Consider the following 22446-nt stretch of genomic DNA (forward strand, 5'->3'; position numbering starts at 1 on the left):
CATCTATGCCCCTTTTGATGCAACCCATTATCTTATTGGCCTCGGCAGCAGCTGCCTGACACTGGTTTCTACAGCTTAGTTTGCTGTTCACTAAAATTCCTAGGTCCTTTTCTATGTCAGTGTTAGGGCTCTTTCACACCTGCGTTCTTCTGTTCCGGCATAGAGTTCCGTCGTCGGGGCTCTATGCCGGAAGAATCCTGATCAGTTTTATCCTAATGCATTCTGAATGGAGAGAAATCCGTTCAGGATGCATCAGGATGTCTTCAGTTCCGGACAGGAACGTTTTTTGGCCGGAGAAAATACTGCAGCATGCTGCGCTTTTTGCTCCGGCCAAAAATCCTGAAGACTTGCCGCAAGGCCGGATCCGGAATTAATGCCCATTGAAAGGCACTGATCCGGATACGGCCTTAAGCTAAACGTCGTTTCGGCGCATTACTGGATCCGACGTTTAGCTTTTTCTGAATGGTTACCATGGCTGCCAGGACGCTAAAGTCCTGTTTGCCATGGTAAAGTGTAGTGGGGAGCGGGGGAGCAGCATACTTACCATCCGTGCGGCTCCCGGGCGCTCCAGAGTGACGTCAGGGCGCCCCACGCGCATGGATGACGTGATCGCATGGCACGTCATCCATGCGCATGGGGCGCTCTGACGTCATTCTGGAGCGCCCCGGGAGCCGCACGGACTGTAAGTATAGCGCCCCCGCTCCCCACTACTACTATGGCAACCAGGACTTTAATAGCGTCCTGGCTGCCATAGTAACACTGAACGCATTTTGAAGACGGATCCGTCTTCAAATGCTTTCAGTTCACTTGCGTTTTTCCGGATCCGGCGTGTAATTCCGGCAAGTGGAGTACACGACGGATCCGGACAAAGCAAGTGTGAAAGAAGCCTTACCAAGTGTTTTACTGTTTAGTATGTACGGGTGACTTGCATTATTCCTTCCCATGTGCATAACCTTACATTTGTCAGTGTTAAACCTCATCTGACACTTATCTGCCCAACTTCCAATCTATCCAGATCCCTCTGTAGCAGTATACTGTCCTCTTCCATGTTAATTACTTTACACAGTTTAGTGTCATCTGCAAAAATTGATATCTTACTGTGGAAGCCTTCTACAAGATAATTAATAAATATATTGAAGAGAATAGGGCCCAATACTGACCCCTGAGGTACTTATACTGTCCTCATACACGTTAGCACGGTGTGTAATCTGACATGTAGCTAAACCTTTTTGTCCTCTGAGAGAAAAGAGACTGTTCCGCTTTAAGGTTCTCTTTATTGCTCGTAGACTGACAGAAAAGGTGAAACTACAGAATAAAACAGTAGTATTTTAGAACATAAATACCATGGTATATGGCATAAACACAGAATAATCTGCTATACATTCAGTATATGAGATAATACAATGATAGTGAGCTATCAGATACAATAAACATAATAAAATGCAGTAAATGACACATAGATAGTGCTCTTACCGACTATGCTCAAAAACAGGCTGAATAACAGATGATGTGACAGGAAACCCAGTGAGAGAGCATGGTTGCTGAGACATAAGATGGTGGCTGTTTGCTGTACCAGCACAAGACTAGCAAGAACCAGGAACTACCCACAATGCTCTGGGACTCCCATAATGCATAGAGAAAAACAGGCTGGGTGAAATACCTAAACTCATCAATAGATGGTGCTGTTACCACATAATGTAATGCAAATGAATTACAACACAGTTAAATGCCATGTCAACTGATAAAGAGACAGAAACAACTGGAACTGAATCTGGGGATAGAACAGTACTCCACTAGTGACAGTGACCCAATCTGCTTACTGGAGCTGGCATTCCCCTGACTGGCAGAGGAAGGGTCTGGCTGCAGTGCTCTCCCTGAACTGACATCCCCTCATCTGCCAAGCTCCAGGGGTGGTTTATTTTTATTGGACAGTTTTGAGTGGTAAATTCAGACTTTTTTTTTGCATTAAAAGTTGCACTTTCAGGGAGACGTGTGACTTGTCTCCGCACAGATGCGACTATTTTTCATGCACAAATAAATTAGACCAGTCTAAGTGAATATGAGCCTGTCTTAGTGAAAAACAACCAACAGTGGTGAGACTAATAAAAATATGCCTAATTCATCAACGGCTGTACGACTGTTACACCTAAAGACAGGAGAGCAGCAGGTTAGCTATACGGGAAGCAGGAGAAGCGGCTGCTTTGGAGCCCAAACTCAGAAGGGGCCCACCCAGGAGGAGGACTAAAAGATTTTAGTGTCAGGGCCCCCTTAACAGTATTATACAATGACAGGATATACAGTGACATGTACGGTATATACGTATAGGAAACAGACGGAGCGGGCTGGTCTGATTGAGCAATCTTGACTAGCTGCAGGAATAGTGGTTGCATGGGAGGAGGGGGTTGCAAGAAGTTTTATGATTATACTTACCAACTGCGTATCCTGCCAGGAGGAAGCTTGCAGATCCAGATAGCACCTGGAAGTCCAGGTGCTGGGTTTTATGTATTATAAGTCCCATACGTGTGATCTGAAGCATAAATAGAAAAATGATGATGTAATTGCTTAGAATAAATTGATGACATCATCACCGTCCCCATCTACATTTAGATACATGAGAGTGACCGCAAATCTGCTTGACCTATATGATGAGACATCGCTTCTGGTTTATGATGGGGCCAGACTTGTGAAGAAAATGAACCTCCTGTGGACCCAGAATTAATATAACAGGTCTTAGAGGCCCATGAGGTCAAGCATCAGATGACCCCCTTTTCTTTTTAAAAAGGAACCATAAGGCATCCTTTGAGATTCTCCTGGGTTTATCCTGTTTTTGGGTCATTTCACAAATAACTAAAAGTGGACCCTCACTTACCCTGAACAGATACAGTGGCAACATAGTAATTTCTCAACGAACCCCAGTTCGGGGTTTGATGATGTCCAAGCACATAGTCATTATTGAAATGCTGACCCTTAAAAGGGGAGCTTTAGGCTATGTTCACAGTTAAAGGGGTATTCCCATCATAGACAATGGGGGCCTATCGCTAGGATATGCCCCCATTGTCTGATAGGTGCGGGTCCCACCGCTGGGACCCGCACCTACAAGGAGAACTGAGCCGGGGAGAGTTGTGGCTGGAGGACCCGGGGTCCGTCCACCACCAGGCGCAGCTCCCCGCCTCTTCCATTGAAGTGAATGGGAGCGCACCGCGCATGCGCGGCCACTGCTCCCATTCATTTCTATGGGGCCGACGGAAATAGCCAAGCCAGCGCTCGGCTATTTTCGGCGGCTCCATAGAAATGAATGGAGGGCGGCTGCACATGCGCAGTGCGCCCTCCTCAAGTTTCTCCGCTCCGTTCTGCTTGTAGGTGCGGGTCCCAGCGGTGGGACCCGCACCTATCAGACAATGGGGGCATATCCTAGCGATAGGCCCCCATTGTCTATGATGGGATAACCCCTTTAATGTCTAAACTGCTGGCAACAAAAGTGAGTACACCCCTAAGTGAGAATGGCCAAATTGTGCCCAAAGTGTCAATATTTTGTGTGGCCACCATTATTTTCCAGCACTGCCTTAACTCTCTTGGGCATGGAGGTCACAAGAGCTTCACAGATTCCACTGGAATCCTCTTCTATCCTCCATGACGACATTACGGAGCTGGTGGATGTTAGAGACCTTGCGCTCCTCCACCTTCCGTTTGAGGAGGCCCCACAGATGTTCAATAGGCTTTAAGTCAGGAGACATTCTTGGCCAGTCCAGCACTTTTACCCTCAGTGGTCGTCTTGGAGGTTTGTTTGGGGTCGTTATCACATTGGAATACTGCCCTGCGCCGCAATTTAGGGAGGTGATCATGCTCTGCTTCAGTATGTCCCAGTACATGTTGGCAATCATGGTTCCCTCAATGAACTGTAGCTCCCCACAGCCGGCAGCACTCATACAGCCCCAAACCATGACACCCCCACCACCATGCTTGACTGTAGGCAGGACACAATTGTCTTTGTACTGCTCACCTGGTTGCCACCACACACACTTAACACCATCTGAACCAAATAAGTTTATCTTGGTCTCATCAGGTCACAGGACGTGGTTCCAGTAATCTATGTCCTTAGTCTGTTTGTCTTCAGCAAACTGTTTGCAGACTTTCTTGTGCATCAGCTTTAGAAGAGGCTTCCTTCTGGGATGACAACCATGCAGTGTGTGGTGTATGGTCTGAGCACTGACAGGATGACCCCCCACCCCTGTTACCTCTGCAGCAATGCTGGCAGCACCCATACAATCTCTGGATATGACGCTGAGCACGTCCACTCAACTTCTTTGGTCGACCATGGTGAGGCCTGTTCTGAGTGGAACCGGTCTTGTTAAACCACTGTATGGTCTTGGCCACCGTGCTGCAGCTCAGTTTCAGGGTGTTCTTCTTATAGCCTCGGCCATCTTTATGTAGAGCTACAATTCTTTTTTTCAGATCCTCAGAGAGTTCTTTTCCATGAGGTGCCATGTTGAACTTCCAGTGACCAGTGCGAGAGCGATAACACCGAATCTAACACATCTGCTCCCCATTCACACCTGAGACCTTATAACACTAACGAGTCACATGACATCAGGGAGGGACAATGGCTAAATGGGCACAATTTGGCTGTTCTCACTTAGGGATGTACTCTTTTTTGTTGCCAGCGGTTTAGACATTAATGGCGGTGTGTTGAGTTATTTTGAGGGCACGTCCAATTTACACTGTTATACAAGCCGTACACCGACTACTGTACATTGTATCAAAGGGTCAGATCATCAGGGTTGTCCCATGAAAAGATAGAATAAAATAGAGGTGTACACACTTTTGTGAGATACTGGTATATGTGCTTGGCACTTGTGCTGTAGATATGTACTAATCTTTGTTCTGGTACTGTGATTCTGTACTTAGCTGAGTCCTTGTGCTATAGATCTATAACTGAGCTAGGTTCTAGTATTATATGTACTGAGCTTTGTCCTAGTTCTACAGATATGTATGGAGCTTAGTTCTGGTACTGTTTGTACTGAGCTTGGTTCTGGTTATATTTGAAATATTGTAATTGTTTTATTTCATTTTTAGTTTGCCATGCTACACCACAGGAAATTCTGCCTTTTTCAGTCTATTAAAGTAGGGAAACTGTACATAGTTCAAATTTTAATCCCACCCCTGGGAACATCCATATAATTTTACAAGTATGCAAAGGAATAGACATTCTATCCAGTTAGCGACTTACATCTCCTCCGCTATCCTTGATCCCTATGATGTTGGGGTGTTTTGCCAAGGCAACAACAGCATCCACAGGCAGGTCCAGCCCCGTGTTCCCAGGAACACTGTAGAGGATAACGGGCACAGGGGAAGAGTCTGCAACCTAGAATTAAGAGACTTGATAAGGTCTTCTAAGCACTGTAGAGGAACATACCTGCCCTATGCTGTTAATGGTAATGCCTTCTAGTGCAATGTTTTGTTTTTTTCTAGTGTAATGCTTTAGTTTAAATGTCAGTTCTTGTTCCTCTGTCCATGGCATCTAGGATTGCTCCAAACAACATTTCATTGTATTATACATTGTATTACATTGTATTGTACAGTGACAATAAAGGCATCTTATCTAAGGGCCCTTTCACACTTGCGTTGTCCGGATCCGGCGTGTACTCCACTTGCCGGAATTACACGCCGGATCCGGAAAAACGCAAGTGTACTGAAAGCATTTGAAGACGGATCCGTCTTCAAAATGCGTTCAGTGTTACTATGGCACCCAGGACGCTATTAAAGTCCTGGTTGCCATAGTAGGAGCGGGGAGCGGGGGAGCGGTATACTTACAGTCCGTGTGGCTCCCGGGGCGCTCCAGAATGACGTCAGAGCACCCCGTGCGCATGGATGACGTGTTCCATGTGATCACGTGATCCATGCGCTTGGGGCGCCCTGACGTCACTCTTGAGCGCCCCGGGAGCCGCACGGATGGTAAGTATGCTGCTCCCCCGCTCCCCACTACACTTTACCATGGCTGCCAGGACTTTAGCGTCCTTGCAGCCATGGTAACCATTCAGAAAAAGCTAAACGTCGGGTCCGGCAATGCGCCGAAACGACGTTTAGCTTAAGGCCGGATCCGGATCAATGCCTTTCAATGGGCATTAATTCCGGATCCGGCCTTGCGGCAAGTGTTCAGGATTTTTGGCCGGAGCAAAAAGCGCAGCATGCTGCGGTATTTTCTCCGGCCAAAAAACGTTCCGTCCTGGAACTGAAGACATCCTGATGCATCCTGAACGGATTTCTCTCCATTCAGAATGCATTAGGATAATCCTGATCAGGATTCTTCCGGCATAGAGCCCCGACGACGGAACTCTATGCCGGATCCGGACAACGCAAGTGTGAAAGAGCCCTTATCTATGCAACATCCAGTCACAACTCTCCTTATGGCGGATATTTAACATTCCTCACTTTGCCATAGGGGGATTTAAACCCTAGCTGCAAGAATACCTTAGTGTAATGATGAACTAGAGCAGAACTAGTCATTCTGCCTCGATAGTAGCACGGTGTCACCACAAGAACGGCTTCTGCTCCAGCCTCTCCCATCTGACGGCTCATTTCAATAGTGGCCTGTGTTGCTTGGAATAGTACAAGAACATACATATAAATTGCACGTAAAATTACAGATAAGGAAACAGCATATTTAAATCAGACATGGAACCTAAAAATGCAACAATAATGTGACTTTGTTTGTATGTCTCCATGGTTACAGACTACAAACAAAGCCTGTATGTAGTCTGATGATGCAATCTTACTCCCCTTGTTCCTCTACTTCTTGCCAAAATATATTCCATAGTCTAAGAAGTAAAAGAAAGATGGCGAGAATTTGATTGCAGTGTCAAACTACTGTACATATGGTCTCCTACAGAGGTCTCCTTTAACCAGAATGGGTATCTCTGATAGATGATCTATGACAAGCCTATCACAGGGTGCCCTGCTGCCAGGACCGTCAGTGATCATCTGTAATCTGAAGGAGAACCTGGAAAGAAGTGTTCAATTTCCCTACAGTGCCCCCACAGGTGAAATCAAACATGACATATTGACCATTGGAATCTATGAGCTAGCTGTTTAATGAACGAACTGTATCCACCAAGGCAAGAAACATTGAAGCTCGCTCGCTTGTGTTTGTTGGCAGCAGAACGGCCATCCTAGCGCCGGGCACATGCGGTCCACACGCCATCAGATGTGGACTGCATACTTCTTGCACTGATTGTTCTCCTTTTTATCAAATTAAGCTTCTGATGACATGTGGGGGCGCGATACCCCACATAGAAACGCGTCGGGTTAAGGGAGGTGAAACTCTTGGGCCACAATAGGAGACTGGATAGGTTTTTGAGCGCATGTACACGAGCGCTAATTATTTGGTTTTCAGTCTCTTGCGTGATCCCTCTTGTCTTTCACCCTTCCAATAGGAAAGGCTGTGATTTATATCAGCAGCGTTTTCTTACTAGTAGAAGGGCGATTGCAGTGAGGCACTGCCACTGGATTACAATAGAGATCGGTAGTTTATAGTGCAATTTATCGGGTGCACCCGAGGGGAGGTGGAGTGTTTATCTCACCTCTCACTATCCGAGTGCCCCTATAGCCTGTTCTTGGTTGATACCTGGGTCTAGGTTCCCCTGATTTTATAATAGAATTACTTAATGCAGTTATTTATTTTAACGTTCTGTCAGGCTGAGAATTAGATTGGCTGCAGATCTCCCTGTGTAAACCGCAGACTGTATGGGGACAAATGATCCTTTCGTCTCCCATGTAAATGATCTCCGATAGGATTGTTATATCATAGATTGCCCTTCATTATGTCCTCACACTGGGCCTCGTAAAAAGGCAGGGAAGAAGATAAAAGACCCTCAGGGGAAATCTGCATTTTGTTTTTGGGAGTTCCTATTTCAGCAGCTGTCCGAAATGTTTTTGATTCTCTGATCCATGGTGACAACTTTGACTCTCATTAATCACATGACTGTAGATTCCTTCTCCACCCATGATAAGGTAGATGAACTGTACGATTCCCTGCAAATCATGCACACAGTTGCATGGAGTTATGCTTTCGGGAGGCGCTGCCCAGGGAGCATTTGGGGGGCGGCGCTGCCCAGGGAGCATTTAGGGGGCGGCGCTGCCCAGAGAGCATTTAGGGGGCGGCGCTGTCCAGGGAGCATTTAGGGGGTGGCGCTGTCCAGGGAGCATTTAGGGGGTGGCGCTGTCCAGGGAGCATTTAGGGGGTGGCGCTGTCCAGGGAGCATTTAGGGGGTGGCGCTGTCCAGGGAGCATTTAGGGGGTGGCGCTGTCCAGGGAACATTTAGGGGGTGGCGCTGTCCAGGGAGCATTTAGGGGCTGGCGCTGCCAGGGAACATTTGGGGGGCGGCGCTGCCCAGGGAGCATTTAGGGGGCGGCGCTGCCCAGGGAGCATTTAGGGGGCGGCGCTGCCCAGGGAGCATTTGGGGGGGCGGCGCTGCCCAGGGAGCATTTGGGGGGGGGGGGGCGCGCTGCCCAGGGAGCATTTGGGGGGGGCGGCGCTGCCCAGGGAGCATTTGGGGGGCAGCGCTGCCCAGGGAGCATTTGGGGGCTGGTGCTGCCAAGGGAGATTTTGGGGGCTGGCGCTGCCAGGGACAGATGACTGGTTATAGATATCCATAGCTTCATACAATCATATCCCCCCTTTTCCAGTTTATAGCCGGCGTTAAACACATGTGGGATACATATTACATGAAGGCTGGAGGCGATGCGATACGTACATTCACATCCTGATCCTGCAATTAGAATCTTCTCCTTAGGGAGCTTCTGACGGACCCTGTGCACGATCTCCAGCCTCTCCTCCCTGCTCATGTAAGCATACTCTCCATTTGACCCTTGAACAACTATGCCTGTGAGAAGAAAACAGGACTATTACATTATACAATGTCTACATGACCACTCTACACTGTGAAATGACCTTTGACCTTGCAAAAAGGTTAGAGTTGCTGTATGTCCCATACAAGTATTTCAGGGGTTTTTTCCCAGCCTCGTTCATCTTTCTTTTAATTAAAGTGAATGTCCACCCTTGTGCCTTTTTAAGTAAAAAAAAACATTTGTGCTGATTAATTTCCTAATATATCTTTATAGTGGTGGGAGGTCAGGTTTCCTGATACAGAGCACGAAAACACGGACAAAGACATAGAATCCTAAGATAACATTCCGGCTGTCACCACTAGAGGGAGCTGGTGACCTTAATGTATACTGTATGTACATTGAACACAATAATAAAACTGTACGCAGTAAGATCCTAAGCTACATGTATGCGAGTGTTTTGTAACTAGACATTAGTGACATATTAATAGGACTTGTTTGGTGGAACAGGCTCCAAACCCTTAGGCCTCTTTCACGAGTCAGTGAATCACGGACAGCACCCATACCCATTGACTTTAATTTGTGTATTCACACACCAGTGATATTTCGTCTGTGATTGCGGATCCCTCACACACATTATAGTCTATGGGTCTGTGAAAAGCTCGGACACAATACGCATGCCAGCCTGGTCTGGTCCGGGGTTCTTTCCTGGATTGTTGCCATAATATGTTCTTGAAATTTATTTTCAGCCTAGCAGTGTCAGTGGAATACAGACGACATATGGAGAGCAAAAGATGGAAACACGGACCAAACGACTGACCATCTTCTCATGGATATCATCATGGATACGGACGTGCTAAGGAGGCTTTCGACCAGGGATGCCCAACCTGCGGCCCTTCAGCTTTTGTAAAACTACAACTCCCACCATGCCCTGCTGTAAGCTAATAGCTGCAGGCTGTCCAGGCATGCTGGAAGTTGTAGTTTTGCAATAGCTGGAAGGCCGCAGGTCGGGCATCCCTGCTTTAAACCCTAAAATGCTTAGAACAAGGGGCTGAAGCATTAAGTCCATTTTCTCCTAAATTTCACTACCACCAACCCAGTGCCAATTGCAGTGCAGCTCCAATAGCCTCCCTGTTCTGCATTAGGATGTGAGTCACTCTTGGTTGGCGCCAATAATTAGGGAAGGGGGCAACTGGACTAATAACATACAACATGGACCCTTACATTATCAGGGCTTGTCTACCGCTAATCGCATACCCGCTAGACTTAAAATCAGACAAAATAATGTCCCTTAAGATGCATCAATCTACTCATCCACAAAGGGTTAACAGTAATATTTACAAGTTATGATACAATTGAATACAAAGGAACTGATACAAAATAGATACAAACAACAGCTTGTACATTGTTCACCTATTGATCCCTGTTATAAAAATCAGAACATGGCTGCTTTCTTCCAAAAAAGAGCGCCACACCTAGTCATGGATTGTTTCTGGTACTGCTGCCCAGTAGCTTTGAAGTGAATGTGCCGCGGCCCGGAAGGTGCGGAACAAAGAATGGGAGTGGTAGTGGCTCTGACTGTAACTATGTAGTCCTCACCCCAGTGCTCACTAGTGCCAGGGCAGTGTTAGAAGGGCGCACCCTTTCTTCCCTCGGGGCACACCCTGAGGTTGATACTCCTGCCTGATGTCAATTGGGGTGCCCTTGATATTGTAGGTTTGGTGCGGGTGCAAGGTGGGAAGTGTAGGATGCAATGCCTTTGTCTGTTTGTCTCAGTAAAACATCCTCGGAGAAGGAGATTCTCTGGATCTTTGGTCCAGTCCTATGAGGAGTAGAGCACATGGAGCTTCCTCTCACTTCCTCCTCTGCAGACTCCTGAGCTAGGGGCGGACCCAGGTCCACACCCCACCTCCTGCAGGGGCTCTGTCAGAATTGGTTAACTCCATCACTTCCATACATAACCATACTGGGAATACACATGGCATAAAATTAAATAAAAAACTATTTTGCAAATACATTGGCCTGGGGTACTGAAAATGGGCCACTGTGCAATACTACAATTAACCAGTGGACAGAAGTGGCGCTGTTTTTGGAGGAAAGCAGATATTTTGTTTTTAAATTCTGTTCAACTTACTTATGAGAGTTATTTATAAAAGAAGCCTACATCAGAAACCTCACTCACACATGAAATGTGGCCAAGAGCCCTAATCTAATTTATACTTAAGCAAAGTGATAATGTGATAATACCGCCCTGCTACCTTCTACTATGTCAGCATAATTCCATTATTCAATACCTAATACCGCAGAGGGGCCTTAGCTGTGTTAGGTCAGTCATCCACACGATAGCAGCTATTATTAGGCGTCTATGCTTAGCTTTTATACTATTATAATGAATCTCTGGTCGGGTCATATCCCGCTATCAGTCACTGTAGGTGAAGATACTCAAACACTCAGGAACATGGACCTGCGTTCTTCTCCCAGAAACAGCGCCACGCCCATCACTTGGCTGCGTCAGGTATTGCAACTCAGCTCCGTTCACTTGAATGGGAATGAACCAAACACTGACATGGACAGGAAAGGTGCTGTTCTTGAGGAAAAAGAAGACCCTTTTTTTTTTTTTTTTAGGGAGCAGGCTATTACACATTAGCTTACAGGCACACTGGCACAGAGCCCGTATGGCGGTGCACACAGGATGCGATACTCTTTAGAAACAACGCCACCTCTGTATGTCTCCACATGAAATCAGAAGCATAAATGGTACAGTAGAGGCCTCAAGCATCTCTGGGGTGGCCTTCTTATGGGTCCGTACAAAATTGATCTGTAATACAGCCATGTGCGTGAGCCCGAAAGTATGCCAGTCCCAACAAAGTCACTCTAAGGCAGGGATGCTTAACCTGCTGCACTCCAGCTGTTGCAAAACTACAACTCCCAGAATGCCCTTATAGCTGTAGGCTGTCCGGGCATGCTGGAAGTTGTAGTTTTACAACAGCTGGAGGGCCGCCAGTTGGGCATCTCTGGTCGAAGGTCTCATACACACAACTGTATCTGTTCTGAGGTCCGCAAATCTCGGATCTGCAAAACACGAATTCCGGCCGTGTGCATGCCACCATGTTTTTTTTCAGACTCCATCACAAATGTCCTATCCTTGTCCGCAAAACGGACAAGAATAGGACATGGTCTATCTTTTTTTGCGGGGCTGTGGAACTGACATACAGATGCATGGTGTGCTGTCCAAATCTTTTGCGGCCCAATTGAAATGAATGGGTCCGTACCCGATCTGTAAAAAATGCAAATCGGATGTGGATCGAACATACGCTTGTGTGCATGAGCCCTAAAGTATACCGAGGCAGCCGATCCGAGGAGGCATGTATAAGGTCCCTTGCAGACGAGCGTGTCCGGATTAGGTCCGTAAGCGTTCAGTGAAAACTGCGCAATATCAAATTAATTAAGTTTTGTTTGAGATCACGTTCAGTTGTCCAGTTTTTTTCACGCGATTTTAATGCGTTTTGCACGCGCGTGATAAAAAACTGAATGTTTACAAACATCTCTTAGCAACCATCCGTGAAAAACGCATCAAATCCACACTTGCCTGCAGATGCGATCCGATTTTCACGCAGCTCCATTCACTTCTATGGGGCCGGCACTGCGTGAAAAACGCAGAATATAGAACATGCTGCGATTTTCACGCAACGCACAAGTGATGCGTGAAAACCAACGCACATGTTCACAGACCCATTTATACTCGCTCGTGTGAAAGGGGCCTATGGGGGGGGGGGGTTGAGAGGAAAAAGTGGTTGGGGCTATCCATCTATGTAATGCTTCAGTTTATATCCTAATACCTCAAAAGAGGGGAAAAAAAATTACTGAAATGTGTCCCTATTAGTGTTGAGCGAACTTGTGTTTAAAGTTCGGTGTCTAAAGTTCGGGTTATCGAAGTATCCTGTTATGGATTCTAAATTCCGTTATGGTCCGTGGTAGCGGAATCCATAACGTGATTCTTCGATAACCCGACGCCGAACTTTAAACACAAGTTCGCTCAACACTAGTCCCCACCGCACGGGTTCTGGCGTACGCACCTCGGAATGGGATGCTTGAGTACTTTTGCAGGTTCTCCTCCAGCTTGTCATAGTCCACCTGTTCCCGCTCATCGAAGGGGGTCGATATCGGAGGGTAAATGCCCGAGATATCCAGGGCAGGCTTTGCAGTGCTGGCCAGCTGGTGCATAGCTCTGGGGGTCCCAGTACCGCGGACTCCCCTCATACAGACCGGGAGCAGAGATCTGAGCAGCATTTCTGGAGCAGTGAATGTCTCAGCGCTGTCTGAGCGGCCTGGAAGGAGTTAATCATTAATACTGGATTATTATTACCATGCAATGTGTGTTACTCAAGACATGAGACAAACAAGCAAAACTTCTGCTTCACTTCCGGTTCTGCTGACTGACACCAGGACGGCCATCATGGCAGCTGTCAGCAGTCCAGCAATCAGTCACTTACCTTCCTGCCGCCTTGTGCTGAGACCTCTCTGAAAATCTCCCTCCCTGCAGCCCCTGCTGGTGCAGTGCTTGTACAACTATGCTGATGCAATGCGTTCTGGGAAATGTGGGGGGTTTAAAAAGGGGGTATTCTTGTAGTAGCACGTTATGCCCTATCCACAAGATGGAGGAGGGGGAGTCCTACCACTGGGACCCCCACCAATCAAGAGAAAGGAGACCCTGTACCCCCGGAGAACAGAGCGGCTGCTCAATCTCTATGGCAGTTCCAGAAATAGCAGAGAGCATGTCTGACCTGCCGCTTCATTCATTTCGGGGAAGGACCCTGAGGGGTACGAGGCCTCTATATTTGTGATTAGTGGGGTCCCAGCAGTAGGACCCCCCCCCCCATGCTGCGGAATACCTCTTTAAACTCTGCTAGAAAACCCTGCAGAATAAGGCCTCATGCACACGACCGTATTTTGTTTCCGTGTCCGTTCCGTTTTTTTTTGCGGATAGGATGCGGACCCATTCATTTCAATGGGTCTGCAAAAAACGCGGACAGCACACAGTGTGCTGTCCGCATCAGTATGTCCGTTCCGTTGCTCCGCAAAAAAAATAGTGCATGTCCTATTTTTTTCTAGTTTGCGGACAAGGATAGGCATTATTACAATGGATCCGCAAAAAATAACGGATCCGCAAAAAAATACAGAACGTCACCGTTTTTTTTGCGGATCCGCAATTTGCGGATCGTAAACACATACGGTCGTGTGCATGTAGGCCAGTGGCGTACCAAGGGGGGGCGGGGGGGGGGGGGCGGGCCGCCCCGGGTGCCACTCACAAGGGGGGTGCCAGGCCGCCTGTCTTTAAAAAAAAAAATTATATTTTTTATTCTTCAGGGCCGCACCGCCGATCGCCACAGGCGGCGCGGCCCTGGATGTAATTGCGGCCGTGCTGTGGGGCAGGGGAGGGAGAGGCGTGTCCCTCCCCTGTTCTTCTGATAGGCCGCAGGCACTAATGCCTGCAGCCTATCAGAGGCCGGCTCAGGCAGCGCGATGATGTCATTATCATCGCGACGCCTGACTCCGGCAGCACACAGCAGGGACACAGGCCGGAAAAGGCTTGCATCGCTGCTGAGCTGATGGAGGTAAGTATTCGTTTTTTGTTTTTTTTTTCCTCTTTGCGGGGGGGGGGCCTGGCACTATGGGGGGGGGGGAGCTGGCACTATGGGGGAACTAGCACTATGGAGGGGCACTATGGGGGAACTAGCACTATGGGGGGGCACTATAGGGGGAGCTGGCACTATAGGGGGAGCTGGCACTATAGAGGGAGCTGGCACTATAGGGGGGGCTGGCACTATGGGGGGAGATCTGGCACTATGGGGGGAGATCTGGCACTATGGGGGGAGATCTGGCACTATAGGGGGAGCTGGCACTATAGGGGGAGCTGGCACTATGGGGGGGAGCTGGCACTATGGGGGGAGATCTGGCACTATGGGGGAACTAGCACTAGGGGGGGGCACTATAGGGACAGCTGGCACTATAGGGGGAGCTGACACTATAGAGGGAGCTGGCACTATAGGGGGGGCTGGCACTATGGGGGAGATCTGGCACCATCGGGGGGGCTGGCACTAGGGGGAGCTGGCACTATAGGGGGAGCTGGCACTATAGGGGGGCTGGCACTATGGGGGGGGGAGCTGGCACTATGGGGGGGAGCTGGCACTATGGGGGGGGAGCTGGCACTATGGGGGCATTTCTTACTGGCACATTATGGGGGGGCACCATGGGGGAGAGGAGCACTATGGGGGTATCTGTGGGCTTTTTTTTAATTATTGGCACATTCTGGGGGGCACTATAGGGGAGAGCAGCACTATGGGGCATCTGGTGTTACTATAGGGGCATTATTTGGGGGCACTATGGGGAAGTGGGGGCTCTAAAGTTGTCTTTTGTATTGGAACATTATGGGGGGCACTGGCATTTGGTGGCACTAAGGGGGCATTATTTACTGGCACATTATGGGAGGCACTATAGGGGAGAGCGGCACTATGGGGGAGTGGAGCACTATTGAGGCATATGGTGGCACTAAGAAGGGGCATTTTTTTACTGGCACATTGTGGGGGAGGAGCACTATAGGGGCATCTGCTGGGGGCACTAAGGGGCATTTTTTTACTGGCATATTATGGGGGACACTATGGGGAAGGGGGAGAGGAGCAGTATGAGGGCATTTACTGGGGCACTATATAGGGGTATTTTATACTGGCATACATTATGGGGACATTAGCTCAACTGCGGGCACTAAGTGGGGGTATTTCATGTACTGTCATATTATAGGGAAAATTAGTACCACTAGGGGGTATTATGGGGAGCTTTACTACTACTACTGGGGGCTATGAGGAACATGATTACTAGGGCACTATAGTAGTATTCCCAGGGGGACTGTTTCTGCAGTATAGTATTGGGGGTGGCAGGAAACTAATGTCTGTTTCTCAATCTCTGCAGAGACGGGAGATGGCAGAAAAATCATCATGGCGGTCTGGTCTGAATGGAGAAGATGAGGAAAGAGAACGTCTACATCAAAGGTGACATCACTGGATGTAAGAGGTATGTGGCGCTATGTAGGAGAGGAGATGCCCCTTATGAACCACTGATCACCCCATATAGACTCCCTGATCACCCCCCTGTCATTGATCACCCCCCTGTAAGGCTCCATTCAGAGGTCTGTATGATTTTTACGGATCCACTGATACATGGATCGGATCCGCAAAACACATGCGGATGTCTGAATGTTTTGTAATAAATATTATTGATAACATTGAAAAAAGTTTGTGCATGTTTTCTTAACTTTCTTGGGGGGGGGGGGTGCCAAACAAAGGGCTCGCCCCGGGTGCCAAATGCTCTAGGTACGCCCCTGCATGTAGCCTAAGGCTGGGTCTACGCTGCAACATTTGTCGAGTGGCATTTTGTCGCACCAATGTCGCGTGACAATTTTTATAATGGTAGTCTATGGCATCGCACTTCAACATGCGACATGCTGCGACTGCGACGCGACAGTCGCAGAAAAATCCATCTCGAATGGATTTTTTGTGACTGTCGCGTGGCAGTCGAAGCATGTAGCAGTGAGACGCCATAGACTACCATTATAAAAATTGTCGCGCGACAAATGTCGTCGTGTGGATCTAGCCTAAAGCTGGCTATACACATTAGATCTATTGGCCGACTATTTACAGTGTATGGGGCCTCCCCGACTCTCCCCTGACGGCTAAGGCTACTTTCACACTCGTGTTTTGGGCGGCTCCGTCATGAATCTGCAAAAACGGATCCATTACAATAATACAACTGCATGCATCCGTCATGAACGGATCCGTTTGTATTATCTGTAACATAGCCAAGATGGATCCGTCATGAACTCCATTGAAAGACAATGGGGACGGATCCGTTTTCTATTGTGCCAGAGTGTGTAAAAGAAAACGGATCCGTCCCCATTGACTTAGGCCTCATGCGCACAACCGTTTTTCGGGTCCGCCTCCGAGCCGCAGTTTTTGCGGCTCGGGTGCGGACCCATTCACTTCAATGGGGCCGCAAAAGATGCGGACAGCACTCCGTGTGCTGTCCGCATCCGTTGCACCGTTCCGTGGCCCTGCAAAAAAAATATATAGCATGTCCTATTCTTGTCTGTTTTGCGGACAAGAATAGGCATGTCTAGAATGGGCCGCCCGTTCAGTTCCGCAAATTTCGGAAGGCACACGGACGGCTTCCGTTTTTTGCGGACCGCAAAAAAAGGGCCCGGTCGTGTGCATGAGGCCTTACATTGTGTGTCAGGACGGATCTGTTTGGCTTCGCTTCCCAGGATGGACAGAAAAACGCTGCAGGCAGCGTTTTGGTGTCCGCCTCCAGAGCGGAATGGTGACTGATCGGAGGCAAGCTGATGCGTTCTGAGCGGATCCTTTTCCATTCAGAACGCATTGGGGCGCAAAACTGATCCGTTTTGGACCGCGTCTGAGAGCCCTGAACGGATCTCACAAACGGAAAGCCAAAACGCGAGTGTGGAAGTCGCCTAATGTGGGGGGAGATAAGGTTTGGACATGTTGGATTTCGACTGCCTGTTCCTTTTGTTCACAGGAGATAAGCCACCGCCAGCCATATTGCCTACAAAGGGCTTTCTCTCTTCTGCCCATGCTCAGGCGAGCATGCATGTGTATAGAACACTCCAGCTGTTATGAAACTACAACTCCCAGCATGCATACTTGCTGTGTTCTTCTCTGAACTCCAATTGAAATGAATGGAGCATGCTGGGAATGGTAGTTTCACAACAGCTGGAGTGCCGAGGGTTGCTGACCCCTGCTATAGGAGGATGAGGGGGGATAGCTGTTGATCAATCACTCGGCTGACAACGGTTATCTCATGTGTAGGGCTGCACCCGCTGATTTTGGAGGGACTGACCAACCATTTAATGTATATGGGGGCTTCCTGACTTTCCCCCCGAGAAGTCAGATGTAGGGGAAAAGAAGGGTTGGGCAGTTAGATTTTAATATGTCTGATCCTTTATTCTCAAGGGAGATAAGTAACTGCCGGAGGTGTCTGACAGCAGCTTATTCCTCCGTGCCCATCAAGAATACATGCAAGTTGTGAGCGCATGTCTACAAGGGGTGGGGGCAGTGGGGTACACAGAGAAGTAAGGGCCCCGCAGCAAGGATCGAACCAGGCCCCCCACACCGGACACAAGGGTTTCTGCCTAAACCCCTTTCAGTGATCCTTGGGCCATTTTTACCACTGCTTCATTTGTTCCTTTAGAGGGTAGAGTCCTAACCAAGTTTTCACCCCCAGTAGAAGAGGAGATGATCCCAACTAAGACTGGGGGGCCCCTCTTCCCCTGGGCCCCATAGCAGTCACATGGTCTCCCGCTATGGTAGTTACACTCCTGGCTGTCTGTTGAATAACGGTTCAGCCAACATCTTTCTGAAGTGTATGGCCACCTCCTATCCTCATTGTAGATAATAGATGGCTACAATTGTATCCGATCTCTGCAATTCTACGTGAGCTACATACCTCAGAGCAGAAATCGCTGTGCTGTCCTGACGGTTTATTACAATGTTTCAGGGAAGGTAAAATGTGTGAGAGGTTTAGGTCACAGAGGATTGCAAAACTGGCAAACTCTCAACTTTGAAAAGTATTAGGTCTATACATGTTTTCAGCCTCTGGATAGGAACAGGAATGTCCCCATTCACTGACAGCAAGCAGCAATTTTGGAAAATGAAGCCATGAAAATGTACAGTACAGACCAAAAGTTTGGACACACCTTCTCATTCAAAGAGTTTTCTTTATTTTCATGACTATGAAAATTGTAGATTCACACTGAAGGCATCAAAACTATGAATTAACACATGTGGAATTATATACATAACAAAAAAGTGTGAAACAACTGAAAATATGTCATATTCTAGGTTCTTCAAAGTAGCCACCTTTTCCTTCGATTACTGCTTTGCACACTCTTGGCATTCTCTTGATGAGCTTCAAGAGGTAGTCACCTGAAATGGTTTTCACTTCACAGGTGTGCCCTGTCAGGTTTAATAAGTGGGATTTCTTGCCTTATAAATGGGGTTGGGACCATCAGTTGCGTTGTGGAGAAGTCAGGTGGATACACAGCTGATAGTCCTACTGAATAGACTGTTAGAATTTGTATTATGGCAAGAAAAAAGCAGCTAAGTAAAGAAAAACGAGCGGCCATCATTACTTTCAGAAATGAAGGTCAGTCAGTCCGAAAAATTGGGAAAACTTTGAAAGTGTCCCCAAGTGCAGTGACAAAAACCATCAAGCTCTACAAAGAAACTGGCTCACATGCGGACCGCCCCAGGAAAGGAAGACCAAGAGTCACCTCTGCTGCGGAGGATAAGTTCATCCGAGTCACCAGCCTCAGAAATCACAGGTTAACAGCAGCTCAGATTAGAGACCAGGTCAATGCCACACAGAGTTCTAGCAGCAGACACATCTCTAGAACAACTGTTAAGAGGAGACTGTGTGAATCAGGCCTTCATGGTAGAATATCTGCTAGGAAACCACTGCTAAGGACAGGCAACAAGCAGAAGAGACTTGTTTGGGCTAAAGAACACAAGGAATGGACATTAGACCAGTGGAAATCTGTGCTTTGGTCTGATGAGTCCAAATTTGAGATCTTTGGTTCCAACCACCGTGTCTTTGTGCGACGCAGAAAAGGTGAACGGATGGACTCTACATGCCTGGTTCCCACCGTGAAGCATGGAGGAGGAGGTGTGATGGTGTGGGGGTGCTTTGCTGGTGACACTGTTGGGGATTTATTCAAAATTGAAGGCATACTGAACCAGCATGGCTACCACAGCATCTTGCAGCGGCATGCTATTCCATCCGGTTTGCGTTTAGTTGGACAATGACCCCAAACACACCTCCAGGCTGTGTAAGGGCTATTTGACCATGAAGGAGAGTGATGGGGTGCTGCGTCAGATGACCTGGCCTCCACAGTCACCGGACCTGAACCCAATCGAGATGGTTTGGGGTGAGCTGGACCGCAGAGTGAAGGCAAAAGGGCCAACAAGTGCTAAGCATCTCTGGGAGGTCCTTCAAGACTGTTGGAAGACCATTTCAGGTGACTACCTCTTGAAGCTCATCAAGAGAAAGCCAAGAGTGTGCAAAGCAGTAATCAAAGCAAAAGGTGGCTACTTTGAAGAACCTAGAATATGACATATTTTAAGTTGTTTCACACTTTTTTGTTATGTATATAATTCCACATGTGTTAATTCATAGTTTTGATGCCTTCAGTGTGTATCTACAATTTTCATAGTCATGAAAATAAAGAAAACTCTTTGAATGAGAAGGTGTGTCCAAACTTTTGGTCTGTACTGTATATTTGAAGGTTGCAGACCTTTTCATTCGTTTAGACAATGGGGGTATATCGCTAGGATATTGTCTGATAGGTGTGGGTCCCAACTCTGGGACCAGCACCTATCTCCTAAACGGACCGGCAAAGTCTTGGAGGGTGCACTACGCATGCACAATTGCCCCCCATTCATTTCTATGGGGCCGCCGAAAATAGCCAAGCGCTGGCTTGGCTATTTCCTTTGGTCCCATAGAAATTAATGGGAGTGGTGGCCGCGCAAGCGTGGTCTGCTCCCATTCATTTCTATGGGGATCCCGAAAATAGCTGAATGCGCTGGCTATTTTCGGCGGGCTAGTAGGAAGGCTTGGTGGTGGCCGGACCCAGCACCGCCGGCCACCACTTTGCCGGCCTCGTGCTAGGCTTCGTTTTAGAGATAGGTGCAGGTTCCTTACCTATCAGACAATGGGAGCATATCCTAGCGATATGCTCCCATTGTCTGAGAAGAGAATACCCCTTTAAGGCCTCATGATCACGACTTTACGGTATTTTCTTTCTGCATCCTTTTGGCGGATCGGATGCAGACCCATTCATTTCAATGGGGTTGCAAAAAATGCGGACAGCATAAAGTGCGGCCGTTCCACGAAAAAAATAGAACATGTACTATTCTTGTCTTTCTTGCTAAAATGAATAGGCAGCTCTGCAATAGGGCTGGATGAAAATGTGGGATGCACATGGTCGGTATCCGTGTTTTGTGGATCCGCGGTTTGTGGACCCTAAAACAGATATGGTCATATGTATGAGGCATCCATGTATTGCAGTGCGAGAAGACTTGCATCCTGAAGCATCGAGAGGCCACTGAGCGGACTCATTCCTGTGAGTATGTAGGACACGTGTACTGCGGCGATTAACCATCTATCGCCATTCATACTGTGCTTACCCTGCAGTGACTGTAGACATAAGCTCCAGAGGTAAAACACAGGTAAAGTGGAACCGATCTAAACAAGAATGATCAAAGTCTGCATCTCGGGCTGCAAATAAAAGGGATGAATGTGTTTAAAGAGAAGCCGTCCCCTCTCCTGACATGTCTGCTTTAGTAACTTCTTTCATCCCCCATGTAATAACAATTCTGGAGCCTCTAGTCTTATGATTCTGTGTTGTGCCATTCCTCTATTATTCCTGCTAGAAGTTATGAATGAATTGCTAGCAATTTGCAATGAAGGTCCAGATGGGTGTTACCAGTTGAGGGTGTGTTCTTGCACAATCTTTCCACTTTCCAATCAGTTCTGGGGACTGTGCAAGGACACTCCCCAACTGGTAACACCCATCTGGACCTTCATTGAAAATTCATTCATAACTTCTAGCAGAAATAATAGAGGAATGGCACATCATAGCGTCATAAGGATAGATGCACCAGAATAGTTATTACATTGGGAATGCAAGTAGTTGCCAAATAAGACGTGTCAGGAGAGGCGACGGCTAATCTTTAAAGGAGCATCTAATTTACTAATTTATGGTTGAGATCAGAATATATCTTAAGTGGGGGCAGGAGTTACAGAAACAACCAAAAGGTCCATGCTACCACGTGTCAATGCTGTGTTAGGCCTCATGCACACGACCGTATGTATTTTGCAGTCCGCAAAAAAACGGATCTGCAAAAAATACGGATGACGTCTGTGACCATTCCAACAGTACTATCCTTGTCCGTAATGCGGGCAATAATAGGACATGTTCTATTTTTTTGCGGAATGGAAATATGGACACACGGAAACAGAATGCACACGGAGTAACTTCCGTTTTCTTTGCAGACCCATTGAAATGAATAGTTCCGCATACGGTCCGCAAAGAAACGGAACGGACACGGAAAGAAAATACGTTTGTGTGCATGAGCCCTTAGGCCCCTTTCACACGAACGAGTATTCCGCGCGGGTGCAACGCGTGATGTGAACGCATTGCGCCCGCACTAAATCTGGACCCATTCATTTCAATGGGTCTGTGTACATGAGCGTTGGTTTTCACGCATCACTTGTACGTTGCGTGAAAATCACAGCATGTTCTATATTCTGCGATTTTTCACACAACGCCGGCCCCATAGAAGTGAATGGGGCTGCATGAAAATCGCATCTGCAAACAAGTGCGGGTATGATGCGTTTTTCACAGATGGTTGCTAAGAGATGTTGTTTGTATACCTTCAGTTTTTTATTACGCGTGTGCAAAACGCATTAAATCGCATAGCACCCGCGCGATAAAAACTGAACAACTGAACTCGATCGGAGGCAGAACTGAATGAACTT

At 47.7% G+C, this 22446-nt stretch overlaps 1 protein-coding gene across 1 annotated transcript in view; it reads right to left on the reverse strand.

The window, feature by feature from the left end:
- Positions 1–13395, reverse strand: part of LOC122941075 (4-hydroxy-2-oxoglutarate aldolase, mitochondrial-like) — a 41547-nt gene extending 28152 nt beyond the window's left edge. The window contains exons 1-6 of the mRNA XM_044298066.1: positions 13335–13395; positions 12918–13169; positions 8751–8879; positions 6469–6596; positions 5228–5362; positions 2431–2527 (exon numbers count right to left, since the gene is read on the reverse strand). Coding sequence (XP_044154001.1) covers positions 2431–2527; positions 5228–5362; positions 6469–6596; positions 8751–8879; positions 12918–13131 — 703 coding nt within the window. The 5' untranslated portion in view covers positions 13132–13169; positions 13335–13395. The remainder of the gene's footprint in view (positions 1–2430; positions 2528–5227; positions 5363–6468; positions 6597–8750; positions 8880–12917; positions 13170–13334) is intronic.
- Positions 13396–22446: the final 9051 nt, after the last annotated feature.

Source organism: Bufo gargarizans, chromosome 6 (genome assembly GCF_014858855.1).
Source record: "Bufo gargarizans isolate SCDJY-AF-19 chromosome 6, ASM1485885v1, whole genome shotgun sequence".
NCBI classification, from domain to species: domain Eukaryota; kingdom Metazoa; phylum Chordata; class Amphibia; order Anura; family Bufonidae; genus Bufo; species Bufo gargarizans.